This window comes from Nothobranchius furzeri, chromosome 6 (assembly GCF_043380555.1).
Source record: "Nothobranchius furzeri strain GRZ-AD chromosome 6, NfurGRZ-RIMD1, whole genome shotgun sequence".
Classification (NCBI taxonomy): Eukaryota; Metazoa; Chordata; class Actinopteri; order Cyprinodontiformes; family Nothobranchiidae; genus Nothobranchius; species Nothobranchius furzeri.
The window spans coordinates 24,604,478-24,626,860 of record NC_091746.1 but is presented as its reverse complement, the minus strand read 5'-3'; the positions used below and the strand labels follow the sequence as shown (position 1 = coordinate 24,626,860).

Here is a 22,383-nt window from a genome sequence, read left to right as displayed (position 1 = left end):
TCGTTCCTTAACAAATCTACTAGGGCACTCCTTAATGGGATATGAATTTGTTTTAATAACAGGATCTGGTTGGCTTCTGGAAATGCTGCTTTGTTCCCAGGGTCAGACTCCACCGACACCATGCTGAGTGCCAACCAGACCCGGCGGCGGTGCCAGGGAACTCTGGGTAATACGCTGGCACCGATCTGCGAGACAGCCGGGTTTGGCAAAGGCAGAACGTAAGGTCAGCACGATGGCTGCTGTGTGGAGAACAAGACAGATTTAGAAAAGAAGCATGAAAGTGATGCTGGGCTCTTGTGGAACGTTTGGAATCATTTTTGCACAGAAACTTTTACTTTTGAGGAGGCCCTTCGAAGTCAGACAATGAAGGAAACCCCGCTCTGAGGTTCTGGTTAAGCTGGTTAAAGCTCCACTTCCTCACTCGCGTGCACGCAGAGCAACTCGGGGGTCTCACTAATCGAGACAAAAACTTCGCTTTTATTGACCATGAGTGCCGAGGGAACACACGGCATAAGCTCTGAAGGCCGGGACCTTCAAACCGGCTAAGAAACAAAGCAGCACTTTGTTTTAGAGACGTCTTACTTCACAGCTGTTTCGTTACACCGTTGTTATAAAAATACACTTTTGCTTCCCAAGTTTCTAAAAACAAACCTGCTGATTGGTGAGCACTGGTAGGGTTGGGCATCGAGCATCGACTGGAACCGGGACCAACTGTGAGTTTTTCCCGGATTCGTTCAAAGTATTTTTTTTCTCGATTCCTAGAACGCTGACCGGAAGAGGAATCCGCGGCCGATCTCCGTGAAAAATAAACGTGATCTGCAATTGTGATCAAGGCTTTTCAGAGCTGATCACACCAGCTGTCTGTGTGCAGCACGAGCCCCCCCCCCCCCCCCCCCCCCCCCCCAGATATAAACAAACGCGTCTGCCGAACTTTTACTCCGTGATGTCAACTTTAACTCCTGCAGCGTAGAGGAAACGTGTTAAATACGTCAACACGGTGGATTTAAAAGAAGCTTTAAATAACAAACTCTGGGCGGTGTGAGGTGAGTTTGTCTCACTGCAGAAATAAAAACACACACGGAGCGTCAGCAGTCAGACGCAGCCGCTCACCAACACTCGTGTGTGTGTGTGTGTGTGTGTGTGTGTGCGTCAGAAGGCTGAACAATAACCTGTAGAATAATTAAAGTCATCATGCTAGAGCAGCTTCTCTGTGGTGGACCACACCAGCTTCGGCCACAATAAATAATAATAATAATAATAATAATAATAATAATAAATAACATTTTAAGTTCCTTTCTGAACTATTTCTGTTGAGTTTTAATGTTTAAAATCTGTTAGATTGTTACCGACAGCAGCTACATTTAAGTTTCACTTCCTGTTCTGACTGAATGCTGCTGCAGCATGGAGGTGTAGTTCTCCGTCATCCTGGACATGATCATCCTGAGAGTTTTAGCTGAAAACAGCTGGACGTTTCTGGATGTGTTGGAGACATTTAGCCTCTCATCCCAGAGGCTTCTTCCACACTTTGGTTGTGGTCAGAAACAAACACACTGGTTGTGCTGCAAGTCTTTTTCTTTTTTTCTCCAAAACATGTTTCTGTCTAAATGAAGGTGATGTTGTTGTTCATAGAGTTAAAATTCATGTTGAAGTTCAGATTATTTCATCAAGTAGGACCTGTGGTTAGCTGGCTCATGTTGAACATGTCACGTCTTGAAAGAATCGGGAATCGATAGGAACCGGAATCGAAACGAGGAATTGGAATCGTTCAAATTCAAACGATGTCCAACCCTAGTGAGCAGGTCTCAGGAAAACATGTCAGACAGGCTTCAAACAAAAAACCGTCATTCTGACTAAACAAACCAAAGGTCTCAGGAAAAGCTCCCTCATGGACCTCCAGCTGAAAAAACGCTCTCGGATAGGAGCGACTAAGCAGATGGCACCGTTGTCAGGTCACGGCTAAACGTGTCATCAACGTGCGACAGCTGCAGAACGGGCGGTTCAGGCGTCTAACCACACCACTCCCCCCAGTTAGGCTGTGAGACTTACATCACAGGAACCATCTCATGTCCTCCCCTGTCGCACGCTGCTGACGCGTCTGACCGAGAGCAGACAGCAGTGCTTCTCTTCCCTGGTTTCAGGTGTGCAGCACTTGTTTTACGTTATTAACCTACAGCCATCGGCATTTCCACAGAACCATTAGAAGCATAGAGCATCCTTGTGATCCAGTAGATTTGTAGATAACATTGAGATCACTTAATTATCAACAGAAAAAGAATAATTGAAGTGAATTATTGGTTGGTCTTGTATGTTTTTACCTGGAGGCGGTGGAAGTCTGAGGGCTTGAAGTCATTGGGCGAGCATCCGCACCAGTCCACGATGTGCTTGTACTGACACTTACAGCCCAGCTTACGGTTCCAGTTGGTGATGCGCAGGTTGTTGTCCACCATGGTCTCACAGTGGGCGCTGTTCTCCAGCACGGTGTGGAAGAACGACTGGGAAGTGAGAAACATCCAGACAAATAAAGACTAACCACTGGTTTTCTCCCGTCATCCAATTCGCAGGAGGAAAGCAAAGATTAACAGTCCCTCGTGATAAACCTTCAATTTCCCCTCACAGATTTCACTTTTACTCGGCATCCTCCCATCACCAGTGAGTCACCAGTGAGACCAGAATTTAGTGTTTGTGTTTAATAAATGATGCAGTGAAAGTACAAAGCAGTGTTTGTTGGAGCTGAAAAAAAGCTGTGAACCTGTAAAAGCCTCATCTGTCAGTGTGTGTGTGTGTGTGTGTGTGTGTGTGTGTGTGTGTGTGTGCGCGCGCTACCTCAGCAGGCAGCAGGGTATAAGCGTAGAACCGCTTCATGTTGGTCACCAGGTCGTCCTCGGAGTTGATCACATATTCAACAAACGGGCGGTTGAGCAGGAACCAGTCGGAGCCGCCGTCCACGGAGATGCCGTTGGGGATTTTCCGGTCACCCAGCCTCCACATGTGAGTGTCGCACTCAAAGAACAGGCGGTCCAGACCCTGCTTACGGATAAACCTGGTGGCCAAATCACAAAGAGGTGGTTTAAACAGCTGATTACTGGAAACAAGGCTTCATTCAGGACTGCTTCTAAAGCTCTCTGAGCCTTAAGTTTACATAATCATAACAGTTTACCTCATCAGAAACAGCAAACAGGTTCTTCTGTTTTTTCTTCCGGCAAACTGATTTATTATCAGAAATGCACCAGGAGGACCATAATGTTTGTATTTAGCCCGGGGTAATTGTCTGTAGTTTCAGCGGAAACATCTCTTAACCCCCCCGCTGTCCTAATGGGTGACCCCGCCAGGAAAGTTGACCATTTAGCAGGACTGATGGTTTATCCCTTGGGTCCATGTGACAGGGGTGAGGAGTGAGCACCACCTCCCCCTGTCACATGGACCTCAAGGGATAAACCATCAATCCTGCTAAATGGTCAACTGTCCTGGCGGGGTCACCCATTAGGACAGTGTGTGTGTGTGTGGGGGGGGGGTTAAAAAGTAACGACAGGATTTACATCCAACTCAGTAGCTTTAGGAGCTAATTCAGTCAGGATCGCCCCCACAGCTAGCTAACTCAGCTGTTGATCTAAGGAACCATGTTAGCTGAGAGTCACACATTACGAGCATGAGGTCATGCAATATTGCACACAATTGCATTTTACGCAAAATCTGGCAGAAACCCTTTTTTCCCACAGTTTGTCTAAAGAAGGTGGTGGACGGTGGGCATTCCTACAATCTTTAAATGTCAACCATAGTGACCCAGGTTTTATTTTTAGCTCATTTCAGACCTGCCAACCTTGCCAAAAGTTTTTGAATAGCACTTGTGCGGCGTTTTTTCACGGACTTTTGCAACTCCATTGCTTTTCACGCTGTAATCTCCCCATTCACTGGATGGAAAATTTTATACACACACACACACACAGACACACACACACACACACACACACACACACACGCGTTCATAGTTCTTATTTTGACTAGTAAGGTTATAGACATTTTTACAGTTTGACCTGACTCCAAAGTATCATGTTTTTTAATATTAAACAATAAAACTCTAAAGTTTCCTTGTATAATATTTGTGCTTATACAAGTTACTTGCATTAAATTATTTCAATACAAATTAATAAAAATAACTATTATATTAATGGTAATTATTTATTTTGTAAATTGCAATAGGTGTTTCTGTTCTCAAGAATGTAATATTAAATTGGATTAAAGCACATATGCACACATCACCAGGGCTAATTCACTAATTACCTGCAGCCCCCTGGTGACTGATGTACACTTCACAATTGCCGATTGTGCAAAATGCACGGTGAGGTTGTTTAGAGGGCCGCAAGCATGGCCACTGTTCTTGATATTTGGACAAAAACTTCTGAGACACATGGACCCTCTTCTCTTTGGCAGGTCTGCTAACCAATCCCTCCCTGTCTGCTTCTCCCTCATCTGCCGTAGCATGAGCTGCAAAACGAGCTGCGAAAAAATATAATGGCTGCATAATAAACTGTATAAATAATCACATTCCTCCTTATATACAGGCCAAATCTATCTGCAATGGATAAAACACACACACACACACACACACACACACACACACACACACACACAGCTGCCTCTTTCTCTTTAGTCGCAAATTATTATTATTTTTTTCACTCAGATATCGGCTTGAATATTCAACAGTGAAAGTAACGTTATGCGTTCACATTCACCAAAAGACGGCCGGACCGGCCTGCTGACACACTCGCGCGCGCGCACACACACACACACACGGCAGGGAGGAGGGGGGCGGGGGTGTTACGCTATAGGCTAGGCAGGATAGTTAGCTCTGGTTTTTCTCTGCTTCTCTACGATGATTGGCTTAAACTTGTTCACCGCGCCGCCGAGTCGTGATGTCAGACACGAGTACCACACGAGCATATTTGCCACAGAAGTCAACTCACGTATCTGCAGCTTTTTGCGTAGCTTAGAGGGGTGAGTCGTACCAGCGTAAATAGATGCCAAAGTGCGTACTGGCTATGCAAAATGCGTACAGGTTAGCAGGTCTGCCATTTTAACGCACTTTAGTTAAAGATATTTGACATTTTTAATGAGATTTATTAAGATGCTCCTAAACCAGAGATTAGGATGAAAAACGAGTGCAGTAGGAGCGACACTCTGCACACACACACACACACACACACACACACACACACACACACACACACACACACACACACACACACAGGCTTGTGTTACTCCTGCAAACAGATCAGGTATTAGAGGAGGGAGTCAGACTCAGGCCAGCCAGGTCAGGCTGCTCCCTCTAAATGACTGCTCATGCCCTAAACTAGCTGCTCACACACGTCTGCAGAGTAAATGTCATCACGAAGGTTTTTAATTTGCCTTCTGAACATGCACACAGCAGTGTTGTTTTTAAAAAGGACACAGCAGCTTCTCTCACCGCCCACTGGTGCACCGAATAAAAGAAAGTGACTGTAAACACAAGAAGGTACTGCTGAGTCATGCATCTTTGCAGGACATTGTTTCCTGAGCTGTGGGGGTATTTTTACCCACACCGTGACGTGGTGACTGGTTTGCCACCAGGGTGTGACGGGGCAGAAAGCAGGGTGCCGTCAGCATCGATAGACTCTGGCAGAGACCTTGCTAGCTTGCCCTGCCAAGAAGGTTAATTAATGAAGCCCACAGATGGGAGCTAATTGTGTTATGATTCAGTGTCCACGCTGCTGGCAGGAGTGCTCTAAAGGTGCTGCGAGTAAAGAAGAAGAGCGAGCTGCTGCGGGGGAGGTGAAAATAAAATTTTAAAATGTGCATCTTACCTTGCATTGTCCCTGCCGTGAGACTTGATGAAATTCATGCGTCTGTATTTGGACAGGAAGGCCACCAGCTGGTTGTTGTCCCTACAAGGAAAGAGAGTGACATATTAGACTGGGAACATCTGGGGAAGCGGACTCTGCAGCACGACTTGTAGGTGTAATGACTTCTGGAGGAATCCTTTCACAGCCCAGTTGCAGCACATGTGGTGTAAAGTCAAAATTACACATAATGCAGTCATTTGCACATCTTTAAAGGGACTTTACGGAGTTTAGAATTTTTATGCTCGCGATTGCCCCCTCAGGCCAAAAGCGTAACGGCAGCTTCAATAGTAGGCTCATGCACGAGGCGCGCATGCTGTACGTGCACACTCCTTAACGAAAATAACAGCTGAGACAGTCCCGTGTCTGTGTGTGTGTGTGTGTGTGGCCCGGAGGACAGAGGACAGGAGAACGTGCAGCTAATTAATTAAATAATTTGGTTCTGTACCTTTCTCTTCAGCACAGCCGACAAAGGTTTATGATGGGTCAGTCCTCCTGCATGCTCAGATCATTCCCTTCCCTTGCTTGAAAAATTGTTCCAAAATGAAATTTGAACCCACATCTTTTTTATCTGTGAATTCAATGCCGATCGGCAAGTCTCAAATAAAAATGTGGGCATCTTACTGTAAAAAAATATACCATTAATGTAAAAAAGAAACTTCAAATAAACTATGTTCACACCCAGAATCGAACCCGGGTCCTCGGCACAAGAGTCCGCCGTCTTACTAGGCGAGCTAAAGCACCAGTGTCATCTTTTGTATCTGTAACATTTATATCCTTGATGACACCTGAAACAACGTTCAAAGAACAGTTCGGAGCGTAAATGGCTATTTTGTTGCTAATTTGCAGGAAATATCTAGAAGAAAGTAGCTAAGGGTCCTCAGAAATGTAGCTAGGTTCATCACTAGGCATTAGGAACAGCGACAAAGTGGCACTACCTCTCTGCTGCTAAAGCTACGGATAGCAAATGCTACGGGCGATGCCTGAGCGTGAACGCGCATGAAGCAGCCTGCTCGACCCGAGCATCTCTCTTTTTCTGTGATTTTACAGAAAAACAGGCAATCACAGTAAAAACGCCAGGGCTCATTCTACAGGACCAGGGCATTGCAGGAGAATGTATGAAGAAGACATTTATTATTTCTGTACATGTTTTGGCTGTCAAACGTCCATAATGCCCCTTTAATGCCCCCTGCTTTAAAGATATGCTTCATTTGTTCAGTCAACACATCGGCAGCTAGCATAAATGAATGACTCATAAGTTGTTCTCTGGGGAAAAAACCTCTGGGGCTCCTGTTTCTGGAACTAGAAGTGAGCCGAAGCAGAAAACAGCAGGATCTGGAGTCTTACTTCCTGATATGTGGACGTCTCTCCTCTGATTGGCTAACAGCAACACAGCTCTACCACTGACTCTGTTTCGTCTGCAACGCTGATGTATTATCTCCACCAGTAACACAAGCCTGGAGGAGTTCTGCTGTGCGGTGGGGCTGCTAATGCTAACGGTTAGCTTCTACTAGCCGACACGTTCTCTGCTGTTTCCTGGACTAAACCAACAACAAAAGCCTTCCCCGTCGTGAGTCCAGATGGGTGAGTCCATGAATGTTAGTGACAGTGTGACGTAGATCTGTCAGGATTTTCTATCCTAGAGTTTCACCGTCTATTTTCTATCAGAAGCTGCTGCAGGAGATAGGTGTAGGAGACTATTTTCTATCAGAAGCTACTGCAGGAGATAGGTGTAGGAGACTATTCTCTACCAGAAGCTGCTGCAGGAGATAGGTGTAGGAGACTAATTTCTACTAGAAGCTGCTGCAGGAGATAGGTGTAGGAGACTATTTTCTACCAGAAGCTGCTGCAGGAGATAGATGTAGGAGACTATTTTCTACAAGAAGCTACTGCAGGAGATAGATGTAGGAGACTATTCTCTACCAGAAGCTGCTGCAGGAGATAGGTGTAGGAGACTATTCTCTACCAGAAGCTGCTGCAGGAGATAGGTGTAGGAGACTATTTTCTACCAGAAGCTACTGCAGGAGATAGGTGTAGGAGACTATTCTCTACCAGAAGCTGCTGCAGGAGATAGGTGTAGGAGACTATTTTCTACCAGAAGCTGCTGCAGGAGATAGGTGTAGGAGACTAATTTCTACCAGAAGCTGCTGCAGGAGATAGATGTAGGAGACTATTTTCTACAAGAAGCTACTGCAGGAGATAGGTGTAGGAGACTATTTTCTACCAGAAGCTGCTGCAGGAGATAGGTGTAGGAGACTATTTTCTATCAGAAGCTACTGCAGGAGATAGGTGTAGGAGACTATTCTCTACCAGAAGCTGCTGCAGGAGATAGGTGTAGGAGACTATTTTCTACCAGAAGCTACTGCAGGAGATAGGTGTAGGAGACTATTCTCTACCAGAAGCTGCTGCAGGAGATAGGTGTAGGAGACTATTTTCTACCAGAAGCTGCTGCAGGAGATAGGTGTAGGAGACTATTTTCTACCAGAAGCTGCTGCAGGAGATAGGTGTAGGAGACTATTTTCAACCATAAGTTGCTGCAGGAGATAGGTGTAGGAGACTATTTTCTACCAGAAGCTACTGCAGGAGATAGGTGTAGGAGACTATTCTCTACCAGAAGCTGCTGCAGGAGATAGGTGTAGGAGACTATTTTCTATCAGAAGCTGCTGCAGGAGATAGGTGTAGGAGACTAATTTCTACCAGAAGCTGCTGCAGGAGATAGGTGTAGGAGACTATTTTCAACCATAAGTTGCTGCAGGAGATAGGTGTAGGAGACTATTTTCTACCAGAAGCTGCTGCAGGAGATAGATGTAGGAGACTATTTTCTACAAGAAGCTACTGCAGGAGATAGGTGTAGGAGACTATTTTCTACCAGAAGCTGCTGCAGGAGATAGGTGTAGGAGACTATTTTCTATCAGAAGCTACTGCAGGAGATAGGTGTAGGAGACTATTCTCTACCAGAAGCTGCTGCAGGAGATAGGTGTAGGAGACTATTTTCTACCAGAAGCTACTGCAGGAGATAGGTGTAGGAGACTATTCTCTACCAGAAGCTGCTGCAGGAGATAGGTGTAGGAGACTAATTTCTACCAGAAGCTGCTGCAGGAGATAGGTGTAGGAGACTATTTTCCACCAGAAGCTGCTGCAGGAGATAGGTGTAGGAGACTATTTTCCACCAGAAGCTGCTGCAGGAGATAGGTGTAGGAGACTATTTTCCACCAGAAGCTGCTGCAGGAGATAGGTGTAGGAGACTATTTTCTACCAGAAGCTGCTGCAGGAGATAGGTGTAGGAGACTATTTTCTACCAGAAGCTGCTGCAGGAGATAGGTGTAGGAGACTATTTTCTACCAGAAGCTGCTGCAGGAGATAGGTGTAGGAGACTATTCTCTACCAGAAGCTACTGCAGGAGATAGGTGTAGGAGACTATTTTCTACCAGAAGCTGCTGCAGGAGATAGGTGTAGGAGACTATTTTCTACCAGAAGCTGCTGCAGGAGATAGGTGTAGGAGACTATTTTCTACCAGAAGCTGCTGCAGGAGATAGGTGTAGGAGACTATTTTCTATCAGAAGCTACTGCAGGAGATAGGTGTAGGAGACTATTCTCTACCAGAAGCTGCTGCAGGAGATAGGTGTAGGAGACTATTCTCTACCAGAAGCTACTGCAGGAGATAGGTGTAGGAGACTATTCTCTACCAGAAGCTGCTGCAGGAGATAGGTGTAGGAGACTATTCTCTACCAGAAGCTGCTGCAGGAGATAGGTGTAGGAGACTATTCTCTACCAGAAGCTGCTGCAGGAGACTATTTTCATGTTCAGCCTGCATGAAGCACTCAGAGTGACGCGTTAGAATCAGACATAATCACTAAAACATGGTTTTTCAGAGTTCCACACGTTTAAAGTTACTTCCTACTTTAGCTCATCATCTTCTGTGTGATCCAGGGATACTTAGTTGTAATTCTGACTTGACACATGATAAAATTTTTTTATCTCTGACCTAAATTTCAGTTTGACTCTAAAATAACAGATAAAAAAGACTTTAAGAGCCTGGAAAATGTATTTAGGCCCGTTTCTGTGAGTGATGGGGTCCTTCATCAGTCCCTGTGTTTGAGCTCCTGTTGCTGCTTCAAAGCGAGTGAAAACAGATGATGTACATCCAGATCTGCCAACCTTTCAGCAGATTTTGGATTTGCTCCTCATCAGGAAAAAATAGGAGCTCGATCCGAAGAGGAGACGCGAGGAAACAGAAGCTTTTCTCTGCATTTGAGGTTTCACATTTCCACATTACAACTATGAAAACTGCATCCTGAATCGCTGCTGGCCTCAAAGTATTTATAATGCTGCATGACCAAACCCATAAATCTTCCATTTTCTGTGTGCACAGAGAAACGTTCCCCCTTACATCATGTCAGAAATCCAATTGAAGGAACAATAACACAAACACATTCCTGAGCAGAAGGGGGACATAAATGTTACAGAGATGTTTGAGGTTGGAAAGCAAACTATGAAGGGCTTTGAGTCGCGTACCGATCAATTAAAGACCTCGGCCCTTCCCAGTATCAGTCCTCCGCTCCCTTCAGGCTTTAGAGCTATTTAGGATTATACAAAAGAATGTGCTATCCGTGATTGTGATGAATGACTCCATGCTGCTCTAACACTGTAGAGGAGTCTGCGTCCTCATACACAGGCTAGACAGGCTAAAAGCTTTGCTCTGCAGGCTGTGCCCCAGTCGATGCCTCTAACATTTCATCTGCAGCAGAGCCTTTCATGATGGCTTGGCTTGTCTTTCTAAAAGAGCAGCGAGGCTCAAGGATCAGTGGGGGGAGGGACAAGTGCATATTAATGTCATTTTCCCTTGAAGGAGCAATTTCACAGCCTGGGGGGCTTATCTTAGGAGGTCTTGAGCCATAAAGCCTGACTGATGATGTGCTCTGTCTCGACTTTCCCGGCACACGTTGTGTATCTGTTAGTATGCACACCGACAATGCAACACACACACACACACACACACCGGGGGAATTCATGTCAAGCTCCAGATTTGCCACCTGAGTGGTCACCCTGTCCACTGGGTGTAGTTTGCTTACTGCCAGCTCTGTCCCACAGCGGTGTTTTCTCTCTCTCTCTCTCTCTCTCTCTCTCTCTCTCTCTCTCTCACTCACTCACTCACTCACTCACTCACTCACTCACTCACACCAAGTTATGTGAACTGGTGCCACCAAGCCTGGTTGCTAAACTGTGATAAACATTTACTTTTAAAGCCGCTATTAGAAATGTGGAAAACAATCTTGCATAAAACACGTTTTTCATGCCTCTTAACAACGGTTTAATTAGGGATGTCCGACATTATCGCTCTACCATTAATATTGGCAATAAAAGTATAACCTCAGAAAATATCTGTATTAGTTTTCAGTCTTTTAATGACCCTTTTGCATACCATACTTGTGCTATACATCAGACTCTTCAGCTACTTCTCTTGTCTCTCAAAATAAAACAGGACAGATCTGAGGTCAAGTTTTAGAGATATGTTAGATTATTTGACACAACTTGTAGGGTATAAATTTGCCCTGTGTACTGTACTGATCGTTTGCTGTCCTCACAGCACTTAGCTACATGTAGCTAGCAGCTAACAGCACGTGTAGCTAGCAGCTAAGAACACATAGCTATGTGTAGCTAGCAGCTAACAGCACGTAGCTATCTGTAGCTAGCAGCTAATAGCATGTAGCTATGTGTAGCTAGCAGCTAACAGCACGTAGGTACGTGTAGCTAGCAGCTAACAACACATAGCTACATGTAGCTAGCAGCTAACAAACAACTTCACCCAAGCTTTGCTTTTCTTATCTGAAGCTCTTTCTCAATGTTTAATCACATAGCTGCAGCATACAGGAAAATAACAAATACTTTATGAACTAATACACACATCTTAGCGTCGCGCTTAGGGAGAACAAGACTCAGCTGCTGTTGGAGACAAAATAAACACAGAACTTTTCTGTTTACTAACTTAAATTACTTCAATTTTGCAAAGAAAGTGTTTAAAACGTAAGCAAGCGACATAGGAGATATGCGATCTTAGTAACCTACAAGGATTTAGTTTGGAAATGTCTAGAAACATTTCTGAAGGTTCACTATTTCCCCTGGTGAGCCACAGGGCCGAGCACGTGTGTTTACTGGTGTCTAACACTCACCTGGAACTCTTCACAGTTAGTTTTCCGTGAGCCAGAAAGACTTTGGGAGACGTGGGCGACTAAAATAAGGGTATGGCTCAACTGTGACGGGAAACTGTCATGTCTGGACATCTGGGATCTGGTGTTTGGGTGTCTAATAATTACAGGCACTGCTGTTGGTCAGTCTGGTGAGATGCTCCCTTGGTGAAGGCTAGGACACCCACTTCCACTGCAGGAATGAGGCTAAACGCCAGTTTGCAATACTTCTACCAGACACAAATACCAAGTGATACAGATTAGTCATTGCCCGTCAATGCCTCACAAAGCTGAAACTTTTAAAAGCACCAGAAAGTCTTTTCAACTGATTTAAAAGGCTAAAAATCAAGAAGGGTGCATAGATTAAGCTGGGAAAGAGCTCCCCAACACAAAAATCATGCAACTCATCTTCTAGCCTGTTTGGAGTGACGCACGCACGCACGCACGCGCGCGCGCGCACACACACTACACCCCTCTGTGGTCCCCCCTCTGCTGGTGTCAGGGGCTCTGAGATTGCCTTTCAAAGCCGTCCATGCGGCAGGACCGACTTTATCGGGGAATTAGAGGGGAAGTAATGCTCGTCTCCACTCCCATTGATAACAACAGAAATAGTCAGGCTGTCCAGAGCAGGGGAGCCCCCCAAATTCCTGACTGAAACACTGCAGTTCATTCACAATAAAGCCCCGTTCTGTGAGTAAAATTAGTGCATCTTTAGAGGAAAAGTTAAGCAGGGGCCCAACATTTAGACTGTCACCAGGTTTTCTGCCTCTGCTGTTGTGATGGCAGGTTGCATAAACTCCAGAAGTCATCAGAGGGTGCAGTAGTGTAAAGCATTCAGGTGGGGGGGGGGCTCTCAGCCACAGAAGTGGACTCACTCACAGTAAGACTCCTGAAAACATGGTGCCTAAGCATTCTCCAGGAGGAACCCCTCCCAACCATCCAAGGATGGTTTCAAAAAGTCCGTCTCTCCGGCTCGATGGAGCGCCGGGCCGGAGCTAAGAGGCTTAGAGAGCTAAACATCAAAATTTGGGTTCATGATCGAAAAACTCCCCAGACCTTCATCCATTTGGAAACTTCAGGTTGATCTTCAAGACGAGGGTGGCTTAAAAAAACCTACAAGTTCTGACAAACTCCAAGCACTCGTGTTGAAGAACAGACGCCGTCTGTCAGGTTGATCAGCATAAACTTTTCATGTTTATCTCTAAAAGTCTTTGTGAAAACCATCGACATATAAATATTGGACAATGGGTTTCCATAGACTCCAATAACACATTTTTGAGGCCAAATGGGAGGTGGCCACCACCGCCAATTTGACCGTGTCACAGGTTCCGTCAAGCCCAGACAATTCCACAAAAGGGAAGAGAGGTGGAGCTGAGGGAAAGGCTGGGATCAACTGAGGACACCCGGTCGAACTAGCTACAAGCTAACCCAAAGCTAATGCGGAGGTGGGAGCTAAGCTAACGGAGGTAGCAACCTAGCTACAACCGGAGTTAACTGCACAACACCAGAGCTTCTGAGTCAGAGATATGCCGGGCTGACCGCTGGGTAAAACCAGGTGGAACACAGAGGTCCCCCGAGACCTCCACAAGCCGGCAGCCGCACAGTAGACAAGCTCCGCTGCGATCTGAGAAGCACAGAGCTGCCGCTGGGGACAACCGGGTGGAAAGGTTTCCATCCCAGAGCTCCACAAGCCGGCAGCCCACGCAGCAGACAGAAGCCGCGATCAGACAGAGATGCGCCGAGCTGCGGGGAGGGGAGAACGGGTGGAAAACATCGGTCTCCCGAGAGCTCCACAAGCCGATAGTGGGAACCCAGCTCCACCAACATGTTATATTTCAACCCATTTTCTAAAGTGCAGCATTATGTTAAATGCACTGGGTTTTACCCTATTACATTTAAATTTCATGGTTAAGCAGTACATGTTAACATCTAAGCTCAGCTTGGCAGTGACCTAAGATACATAAATATAATTTTACTTACCGAAAAAAATGAAGTGGAGACTCCTTGGACGCTCTATTAGTGCAATTAATGCCACAGCAAATCATTTTGTCCAACAATTGCACAAAAAATATCCAAAACAGAATACACACACAGGGCTGCAACAACGAATCGATAAATTCGATGAAAATTGATTACTAAAAGCATTGGCAACGAATTGCGTCATCGATTCGTTGTGTCGCACAACTCTTCCAAGGCCTTTCCACGGAGCTAGCTCTGTGGTCACGTGGGTCTGATGCTCATTAATTATACAGAATTTTAGGCTTTTAATACACTTAAACAGAAGAGTGAGAAAACGATTCACCCCCCTCAGAGTTGTCATGAGTGTAAACTAGATCATTTAAACCAAAAACATGTTTTGGCACCAGGCTGTAAACATGTTTATTTCTGCTGTGAAATTGGTATTTTTAACATGGGAGTCAATGAGGATTTGCTCGCTTCTGACACCAGCCCCTAGTGGATGAGAGTGGAACTGCAATTTTTGAGCCACATTGTGGGGGCTTGGTGAAAACACACGTTGGACTATTTAAGTATAAATAACAGTTTATTAGATGGACCAAAGCTCAGGAGCTGGACTGAACTTCCTCTTGTTGGAACTGCTTGACTGTCCTCTGTGGACATTTGGGTAGGGGGTCTGCTTATTCCAACATCTTTCTGTGTTAGGAGTTTCATGATGATGCAGTGCTGAACTCACGGAGTCCTGTGAGCTTCTGGAGGACACTCGAGCGTTGGTGCTGCTTCACTCAGGGACCCCAACCCAGACCTGACACTTGAAAAGGACCAGTTCAACTATTAGAACACACGATTGCAGACTTGATTAAATCCAAGCTGTGGTTAGAAATGCACTTGCTAAGCAATGATACAAGAGTGCAATTTCCATATTTTTATATTGCATGGATCCAAAACTTACAGTTCCCTCTCATTCCTCCTCTCTAACTGCTCATTCGCTCTCCTTTGGCTCTGCCTGTCATTTCTTCCTCTCGGCTCCCTCTTTTGCTCCGTCAATCGTCTCGCTTCCCAACAGACGGGGCTTAAAAACCACCACTGTCAGCCTTTTTCTCAACAACATCACCACCATGCAAATGAGGAGCCAGAAAATGGGAAGAATACCCCCCCCCCCCCACACACACACACACACTCCTTTCACACACACACACACACACTCCTTTCACATGAGATAAAAATGCCCAACTTTACAAAAACAGGTGCTGACTCTCTGAACGATTGTGACTTCTGACGCGTGCGGTGGGATAGATGACATCACCAGTCATTGACCGGATGAGCATAAGACCGAACCCACCCATGACCTAAATCCAAATTTGCTTCAGCATCTCAGCTCCAGCTGTGGAGACATCAGATCTCTTCCACCCAGTGACCATTACAGCTCATCTTAATTCAGCTGGTGGACATCTGGCTGTGCAGAGGAGATAACTCTCTCCCTAATTGGAGGATTTTAATTGGCTGCTGCAGAGCTGCATCAAAAACCCAGCAGACCCTCATCTCCCAGAAGGACTATAAACTCATACTAGTCACATACTTTCTCCTGAAAAAGGCTATTTCCATGCCTCCACGCCTCACTCATGCAGACTCTGGCTTCTAATTACACTTTACAGCCTCCTAAGCGGGAATGTTTTGGGAGGAGAGATGGCTTTCGGACCATCCGGTTCACAACAGACCTGAGGAGTCAATAGGCATTGACCTTAGGCAATTAAATAGCAATCAGCATGACATGTAACCCATTCAGTTAGTGCAAGCAAGGAAGCAGGTGCGTGGAAGAAAGCGTATGAATGAACGGTGTTGGAGAAAGCACGGTTCGGCCTCATTGATCTGTTTGGTTTGACTGTATTTAAAGCTCAGCGCGACCGCAGGAGCTCGGGCTGCTGGAGCATATTGAATTTCCTCTGCTGGCTGAGAGCTCGATGGTATTGTAGAGGCAGCGTTTTTGTTGTAAGGAAACTATCTTCCACATAAAGATCTCTGATTTTCGACGAGGAAGTCGTGTAACTATTCTCTCGTTAAGGTTTCCTCAGCTGGCCCGTGTTGAGAAGAGAGGTCAGAGGTCATCTGTTACCTGATCGGGTAGTCGGCAGCGCTGAGATTGATGAAGAAGTCCCAGCTCCAGTCCCTCATGGCCAGCAGGTCAGCCATGCTGCGTAGGTACATTGTCAGCAAACTGGCTCCGCCCCAGATGGTGGCCATGCGCCACGGCGTCACCCTCACGTTGGAGTACAGGGAAGCCAAGGCCTGGGCCTGGCGGTGCAGGTAGTTCGAGCGCTAACAGAAAGAAAAACACAAATGACTGTTCTTTCTCAAGTTGGGAGGTTCAAACTGCTAAATAATAAATAATAAATAAAGACGTAACGGTGGACTAGAGAGTTTATTTCGCACAACTGTTGGGCTCATAACGACCCAGGAGCCCTGGTGTGTCGCCAAACACAACCCCCCCCACTGGCTTTCCTCGCCCACTGAGCTGCATCCTGATTGGCCGGCTTAGCATTAGGGCTTCATGAGGCTGCCTGAAGCTAAAAACTCTGCGTGTGTGTGTGTGTGTGTGCAGCATTCTATTGGGAGCCGGGATCGAACCTGCGGCCTTCTGATTACTGGACAACCCACTCTACCAGCTGTACTACTCGCTGTGCCTGACTACGACGTAATAAACCAGCTTTTCTCAGAAGGAACCATTTCTGCAGAGGAAAGCAGGTCACACACACCCCAGCTGCTGTAAACAACAACAACAACAAGCTTGTTTTTAAGTTCACTATGAATGAAGGTGGACGGGAGGTGAAAGTGGATTTTTCCTCTAGGACCACTTTACAGAATCTAAACTTATAAAACTTCATAGCTTTCACAGCAGGAAGTGGCTTTCAGGCTCACCTGGTCAACATGTATGTAGTAAAAGTGAGACGTGTGGTAGATGGCTTTGAAGAGGCGCTGGAACTGCCGCGATGCTCGTCCGTGAACCACAAGAACAAACGCTATTCTCACTGGTTTGGATGGGAGGCCGTCAGCAGAATCCTCGTTCCACTGGATGTTCACGTTGACTTTACCTGCACAGGTGTAAACAGCAGTTTTACACAATTCTGCAGCGAGACCAACGGCTTTTCCCTCGGTAAGTTCCAGGGATTATGTCTTATTCCTGGTGAGTGACTAAATCCAATCAGGTATTTAATAAAAGCGGTTAGAGACTAACCGTTAATCACTTTTTAAAGCAAACATCTGATTATAATCCTTTATGCTAATTAATGTTATTTTTACCAAGTTATCAAAAGAATCACGACGTATGAAAGCAACACAATTACGGCTGGTTTCAGGATGATCAGCATATTGTTAAAGAAATGTAATACTACAATTAAATGTGCATTTTTACGACCCTTCAGCATTACAGAGGTGTTTTCTAGCTTTAAAATGTGTGTTTTGGTTAAAAAGGTTTAGAAAATGATTATTTTGCTCATGGTGGAGGCTTCCTGTAAGGCCAGTCTCCTAAATGCCACAGTGATTTATGCAAAGTTTATCTGGTAGACTTTCACAACACACTCCGTTTTGCATCTCTATGGACTCATATGGTGATTAGCATGTGGAACTATAAAGTGTAAAGTGACACCAAGTCATTATTTTTGCTAATTAGGTCTCAAATCTTATCAGTTAAGTAAAGTTCAAGTCTTAAACTTAAAGAGCAAGTCACCCCCTACAAGAAACTTACTTCACTCCCTCTTCATGTTTGAAAAATGCAACAAATGCTGTTGCCTAGCAGACCGAGAGGGCGGAGCCGCTAACAAATACACACACACACACATGCTCACAACGGCATTGTGACATCATAATGTACCAGTTTACATCATAGCATAGCTCTTAGCCAATAGCGGTGGCAGATTTAAATTCAAATACATTGCAGAGTTTTTACCTGACGACGGCGCAGCACTGACAGTTTTAGGCAGAATATTTAAATTTTAGCTAAGATGCACTGAAGTGCCAAATTATTGACCACACGTGTCTGCAGCACAATTAGACACATTTATAGTTTATCAGCAAAAAAAAAGTTGATTTGGGGGTGGACTTGCTCTTTAAACATTTCAATTCATAAAAAGTCATTTGACCCATTTTTTTATTTAACGACAAAGAAATAAGTTATGTCCTGAAATTATGACCTCTTCAAACTAAATACTTATTTGTCAGAAACCATTATTTTCAAGTCAACAGACCAAGCTCCAAGTGAAGGAACGTCATTGGTGGTAATGTACATCTAAAGCCTGATTCATGCTTCTCCGTCTGCGTCAGTGCGGAGATAACGCAACGCCATTACCCGTCCTTGCGGGCCTGCTGGAGAGCTCCGCAAGGATGCACGGAGTCGAGCTCTCTTTTCTAAACATCCGTCCGTCGAGACGGACAACGCAAGCTTGTGATTGGTCAGGACCCCACTGTCCTCTACACCGCCGCCATTGCAAAGAGAGCCGAGGATAACTAGCGGCAGACACGGAGCAACTTGAAGAATACCTCGCGAAAAAACTCTAAAAACATGAGCGTTTAATTCCCCCGTGACTGGAGGAGTGAAAAGATGCGCAGCAAGCGTTTTATTTGTGGACGGAAATGACAGGAAACGTGGGTTTAGAGGTGGGGAGCGCATGAAGAGGTGGAGGAGGATGAGAGACAAATTTGTACGTGTTAAAAAGTCTCTTCTATACAAAAAAGCACAATATAAACACACTATCTTGGACCGATACATGACAGGATACCACAGAACAGCGCTACGCCCTCTGTTGTCCTGGTGGGGAATAGCTTTGCAACACTCTCCAGGAGACGGAGAAGCATGAATCAGGCTTAAAGCTGTGGTCCATAGTGTGATGTCATCAAAGGGAGGAGGAGTTTCTGAGTATGACCTATGGCTCCCTGCTCCTCCTCCCCGTCTGGAAGGAGTAGAAAGCACGCCTCATACATAAATAGCATGTAGCACTAACGGAGGACCCTTATGGCTGCATGTTTTCAACATGTTCCTGCTGAGATGCACCTGATTCTAACCATTCCCTGCTAATCGCTCTATTTTATAAATCATCTAATACCAGCAGGAAATCGGTATTTGCAATAGTAGCACACCCCCGCTAATGCTACAACAGGCTAAAACAATAGTCCGACGTAGCATACGGTTGAATGCTACGCTAATCACTTAATTTGTGTTCGTCTTCCTCCCTCCTCTTTCACAGCTAGCTTGAAATTTACAGACCGAAATTAGTTCAATGCAGGTTGAGTTGGCATACAAGCATAAGCTGACTGTGTATGACCTAAAATCAATATCACGATAAATTGAGGATTTCACCTCGATAACGATAAGTGGACGATAACTACAGGAATGCGCAGAAACAACAGTTGCCCACTAGATGGGGCTGTCACGTGTTTTATGTTGAGTCACATTTCTAAGTGACTCGAGGTGCTACAGCTTCTTAAAGGGACATGAACGCTGCCAACCTACACACACTTTTTTATTTTTTTATTATTACAATTATCGACATGGGAAAATTTTCCAGATAAGAGTCAGAAATTTTGATAACGATAAATTTCCCATTTATTGCCCAACCCTACTCTAATGCAACACCCCGTAGTGCATGCTGGGAACTTGCTGACAGCCCCTGCACGTGGATACACAGATCTATCAGTCAAAACTCTTAGCACAAAATGTCCCTCCTGTCATGACCCTGCCGCGCCCTGACCTCCATGCACCATCATTCACCTCATCAGCCTTCATGCATCACACCTAGTCCCCTCATCAAGCTCCAGCCAAGCCCTGTTTCCCCAGCAACCACAGCCAACTCACCATCAAGCTCATGCCACACACCTGCCACTCCAGCTATATATTCCACAGTCAGCTACCAGCACTCGGCCAGATTATTGAACGCTTCTGCTAATAGAACTTCCAGCCTTTTTACATCCTGCCTGATCAAAGCCTCCTGACCTCGTTTCCACGCCTGACCCTTGCCAAGGACTCTGCCTGCCACCACGACCCTCGCCTGCCTTCGACCCTGCCCGTACCTGAGTTTTACTCCGGTAACTCCTCCTATTAGCATCAGGCTAATAAAGAATGTTAAAACGTCTTACTGGGTTTGGTGTCATCACGGCTCCTCTAGTTCAGTTCATTACACCTCCAACAGCGTCTTAGACAAGCGTGCTGTTGTTGTGGCTTTGGTAGCCCCAAGCGCCTGCCTTTCCTCTCGTTTTGTCAGGAGCTGATGCAGGTTCGACTCCCAGTTAGTCATTTATTTAGCCAGCTGAAGTAGATTTCATGTTTTTATATTTTCGTTTTATTTATTATTCTCTGTAAAATATTTAGTGTGAACAAAAAACCCAAAGAAACAGGAAGATTAGAAAGAGTTGTGATCTGATTCCATCTGGGTGGAAAGGGAGAAGCACCAAGCCCTGAGTCACTTATCCATCTATTATGCGATTGAGTTGGAACAAAGTCAACCTCGTCAGACTGAGCAGAACTCTCCTCCCACCGACAGCCATTTTGCTGGGACCCTCCCGCTGCAGCGGCTTTGACAGTCTGCCGTCATTTGTCTCAGACACACTCAGCAAAGATGCTTTGGACTTTGCAGGAATGACGAGTGGAAGCACGCACGCCCCATCAGGCCACTGTCACAAGAAGCAATAAATGAAATCCATTTGAAGCTTATCATTATCAAAGTTATTGCTGGCGTTTTAATCATCAGTTATTACAGCACACACAGCTTACGAGACATGTTTGTTCACAAAACGAGGAGATTGATGACCTTCATTTAGGACTTCGAGTCCCAAGAGTCTGCGCTGCAGAAGCTGAGGGACATGTGGGCTGTTATTTCCTCGGGCGCATTTAGAGAAAACACAAACGAAGCCTCAACCATCGTGGTTTCGTAATTACACTGAAGTTAAAGGCGAGTGTCCGTCGTTTTTCCACGAAAGTTCCTTTAGTTCAGATATTCCTGTCGTTTTAAGTTTAAAGGCAGAAGTCCGGAATGGGGTTGTTTCATGACTGGCCTTGGCTCCAACTGCCTTCTGTCATTCACTCACGCTGAGTGTGTGTGTATGTGTGTGTGTGTGTGTGTGTGTGAGACAGCGCTGAGGGAAATCCGCTGTGGGCCATATCAGATTGAGCAGTAATTGGTGGCCAGCTAAGAAGATTCGCTGGTTTGCTTTGCACACGGATAATTGGCCGGTCGCTTCTCAAAGCACTTCAAGAGTGTGCACAATGCTAGCTAGCTGAACTAATGAGCAATTCTGTGTGTGTGTGTGTGGTGGTGGTGGTGGTGGGGTTAAAATACTTCTGTCGATTTAGTCAAAGTGTTCGTCTGCAGAGGAACCTTCTGCGCGGTTCTTCTGAGCCGACCTGAGGGAACGAGAAGGAATCATCACCAAGAAAAAGAAAAACAGCGACTTCCTCTCAAACTCATCACCATCCATCATCCTTCCCCTCACCATCAATCTTTTAAACGGCCTCCCCTTCATCTTCTATCACTCTGCTCCCGTCCTCCATCATCTTGTGTGACTTGGAGCTCTTACGCTCTCCATCGTAACCGCTCATCTGAGAGGTTAGAGGCAGAGCTGCAGCTACATTAGAACGTGTCTCCGGGACCGTTTCTGCTGCATAAGACGGCCACAAAGTGACATTCAAAGATACAACCAGTAACAGGTTTGTTTTGATGACAATAGAACTAAACAGCTGCTCAATTCTCTTCAACCTTGCCCATTTTTGACCGCTGACATCCAGCATCAGTGTAGGAGTGCAACAGTTCATGTGTTCCTGTTTGGACTTTTCTGTTCTGCACACGCAGTCGAGAACCAAGCTCCAACACGGGCGTGTAACTGTGTTGCACACAACACCACCAGGCTTGTGTCGGCACCCGACGCCGGATCCTTCATTTACCAAAAAGGTGACCAGCTGTAGAACTGATGGTTGCCCAGCCAACGGACCTGTCCTTTCAGCAGACGGCGTTTTAATGTTTGTCGTAAAAACTTAAAGGCTGAATGAACCTGAACCAGGCTACAAGCTGGAACTCTTCATGTTTGAGGACATAAAGAACGTTAACTCATTCACTGCCATTGACAACTAAAGTCGTCATTTGCATTTTTTTACTGTTTGAGCATCGGAACGAGCCCCCGCGCTGAGACAACAAACATCTCAGCCCTGAAGCCGATCTTCATCCGCATACGTCACAGATCACATGATCAAGAAGCAACACATCCATGTGTTTGGAGATCGTTTTGGGCCGTTCCTGTAAAAAAAAAGTGAGGCGCGAACCGGAAAAGCGTCTGCTGATCACAATTCGACAACGGATTATGAAAGAACGGATAACGCTCGAAACACA

General features: G+C 45.6%; 1 protein-coding gene across 1 annotated transcript in view; it reads right to left on the bottom strand.

The window, feature by feature from the left end:
• xylt1 (xylosyltransferase I) overlaps positions 1-22,383 on the bottom strand; it is a 131,413-nt gene that overhangs the window by 33,329 nt on the left and 75,701 nt on the right. The window contains exons 3-7 of the mRNA XM_015970805.3: positions 16,931-17,103; positions 16,128-16,330; positions 5,838-5,918; positions 2,824-3,040; positions 2,316-2,492 (exon numbers count right to left, since the gene is read on the bottom strand). Of these exons, the coding sequence (XP_015826291.3) occupies positions 2,316-2,492; positions 2,824-3,040; positions 5,838-5,918; positions 16,128-16,330; positions 16,931-17,103 (851 nt within the window). The remainder of the gene's footprint in view (positions 1-2,315; positions 2,493-2,823; positions 3,041-5,837; positions 5,919-16,127; positions 16,331-16,930; positions 17,104-22,383) is intronic.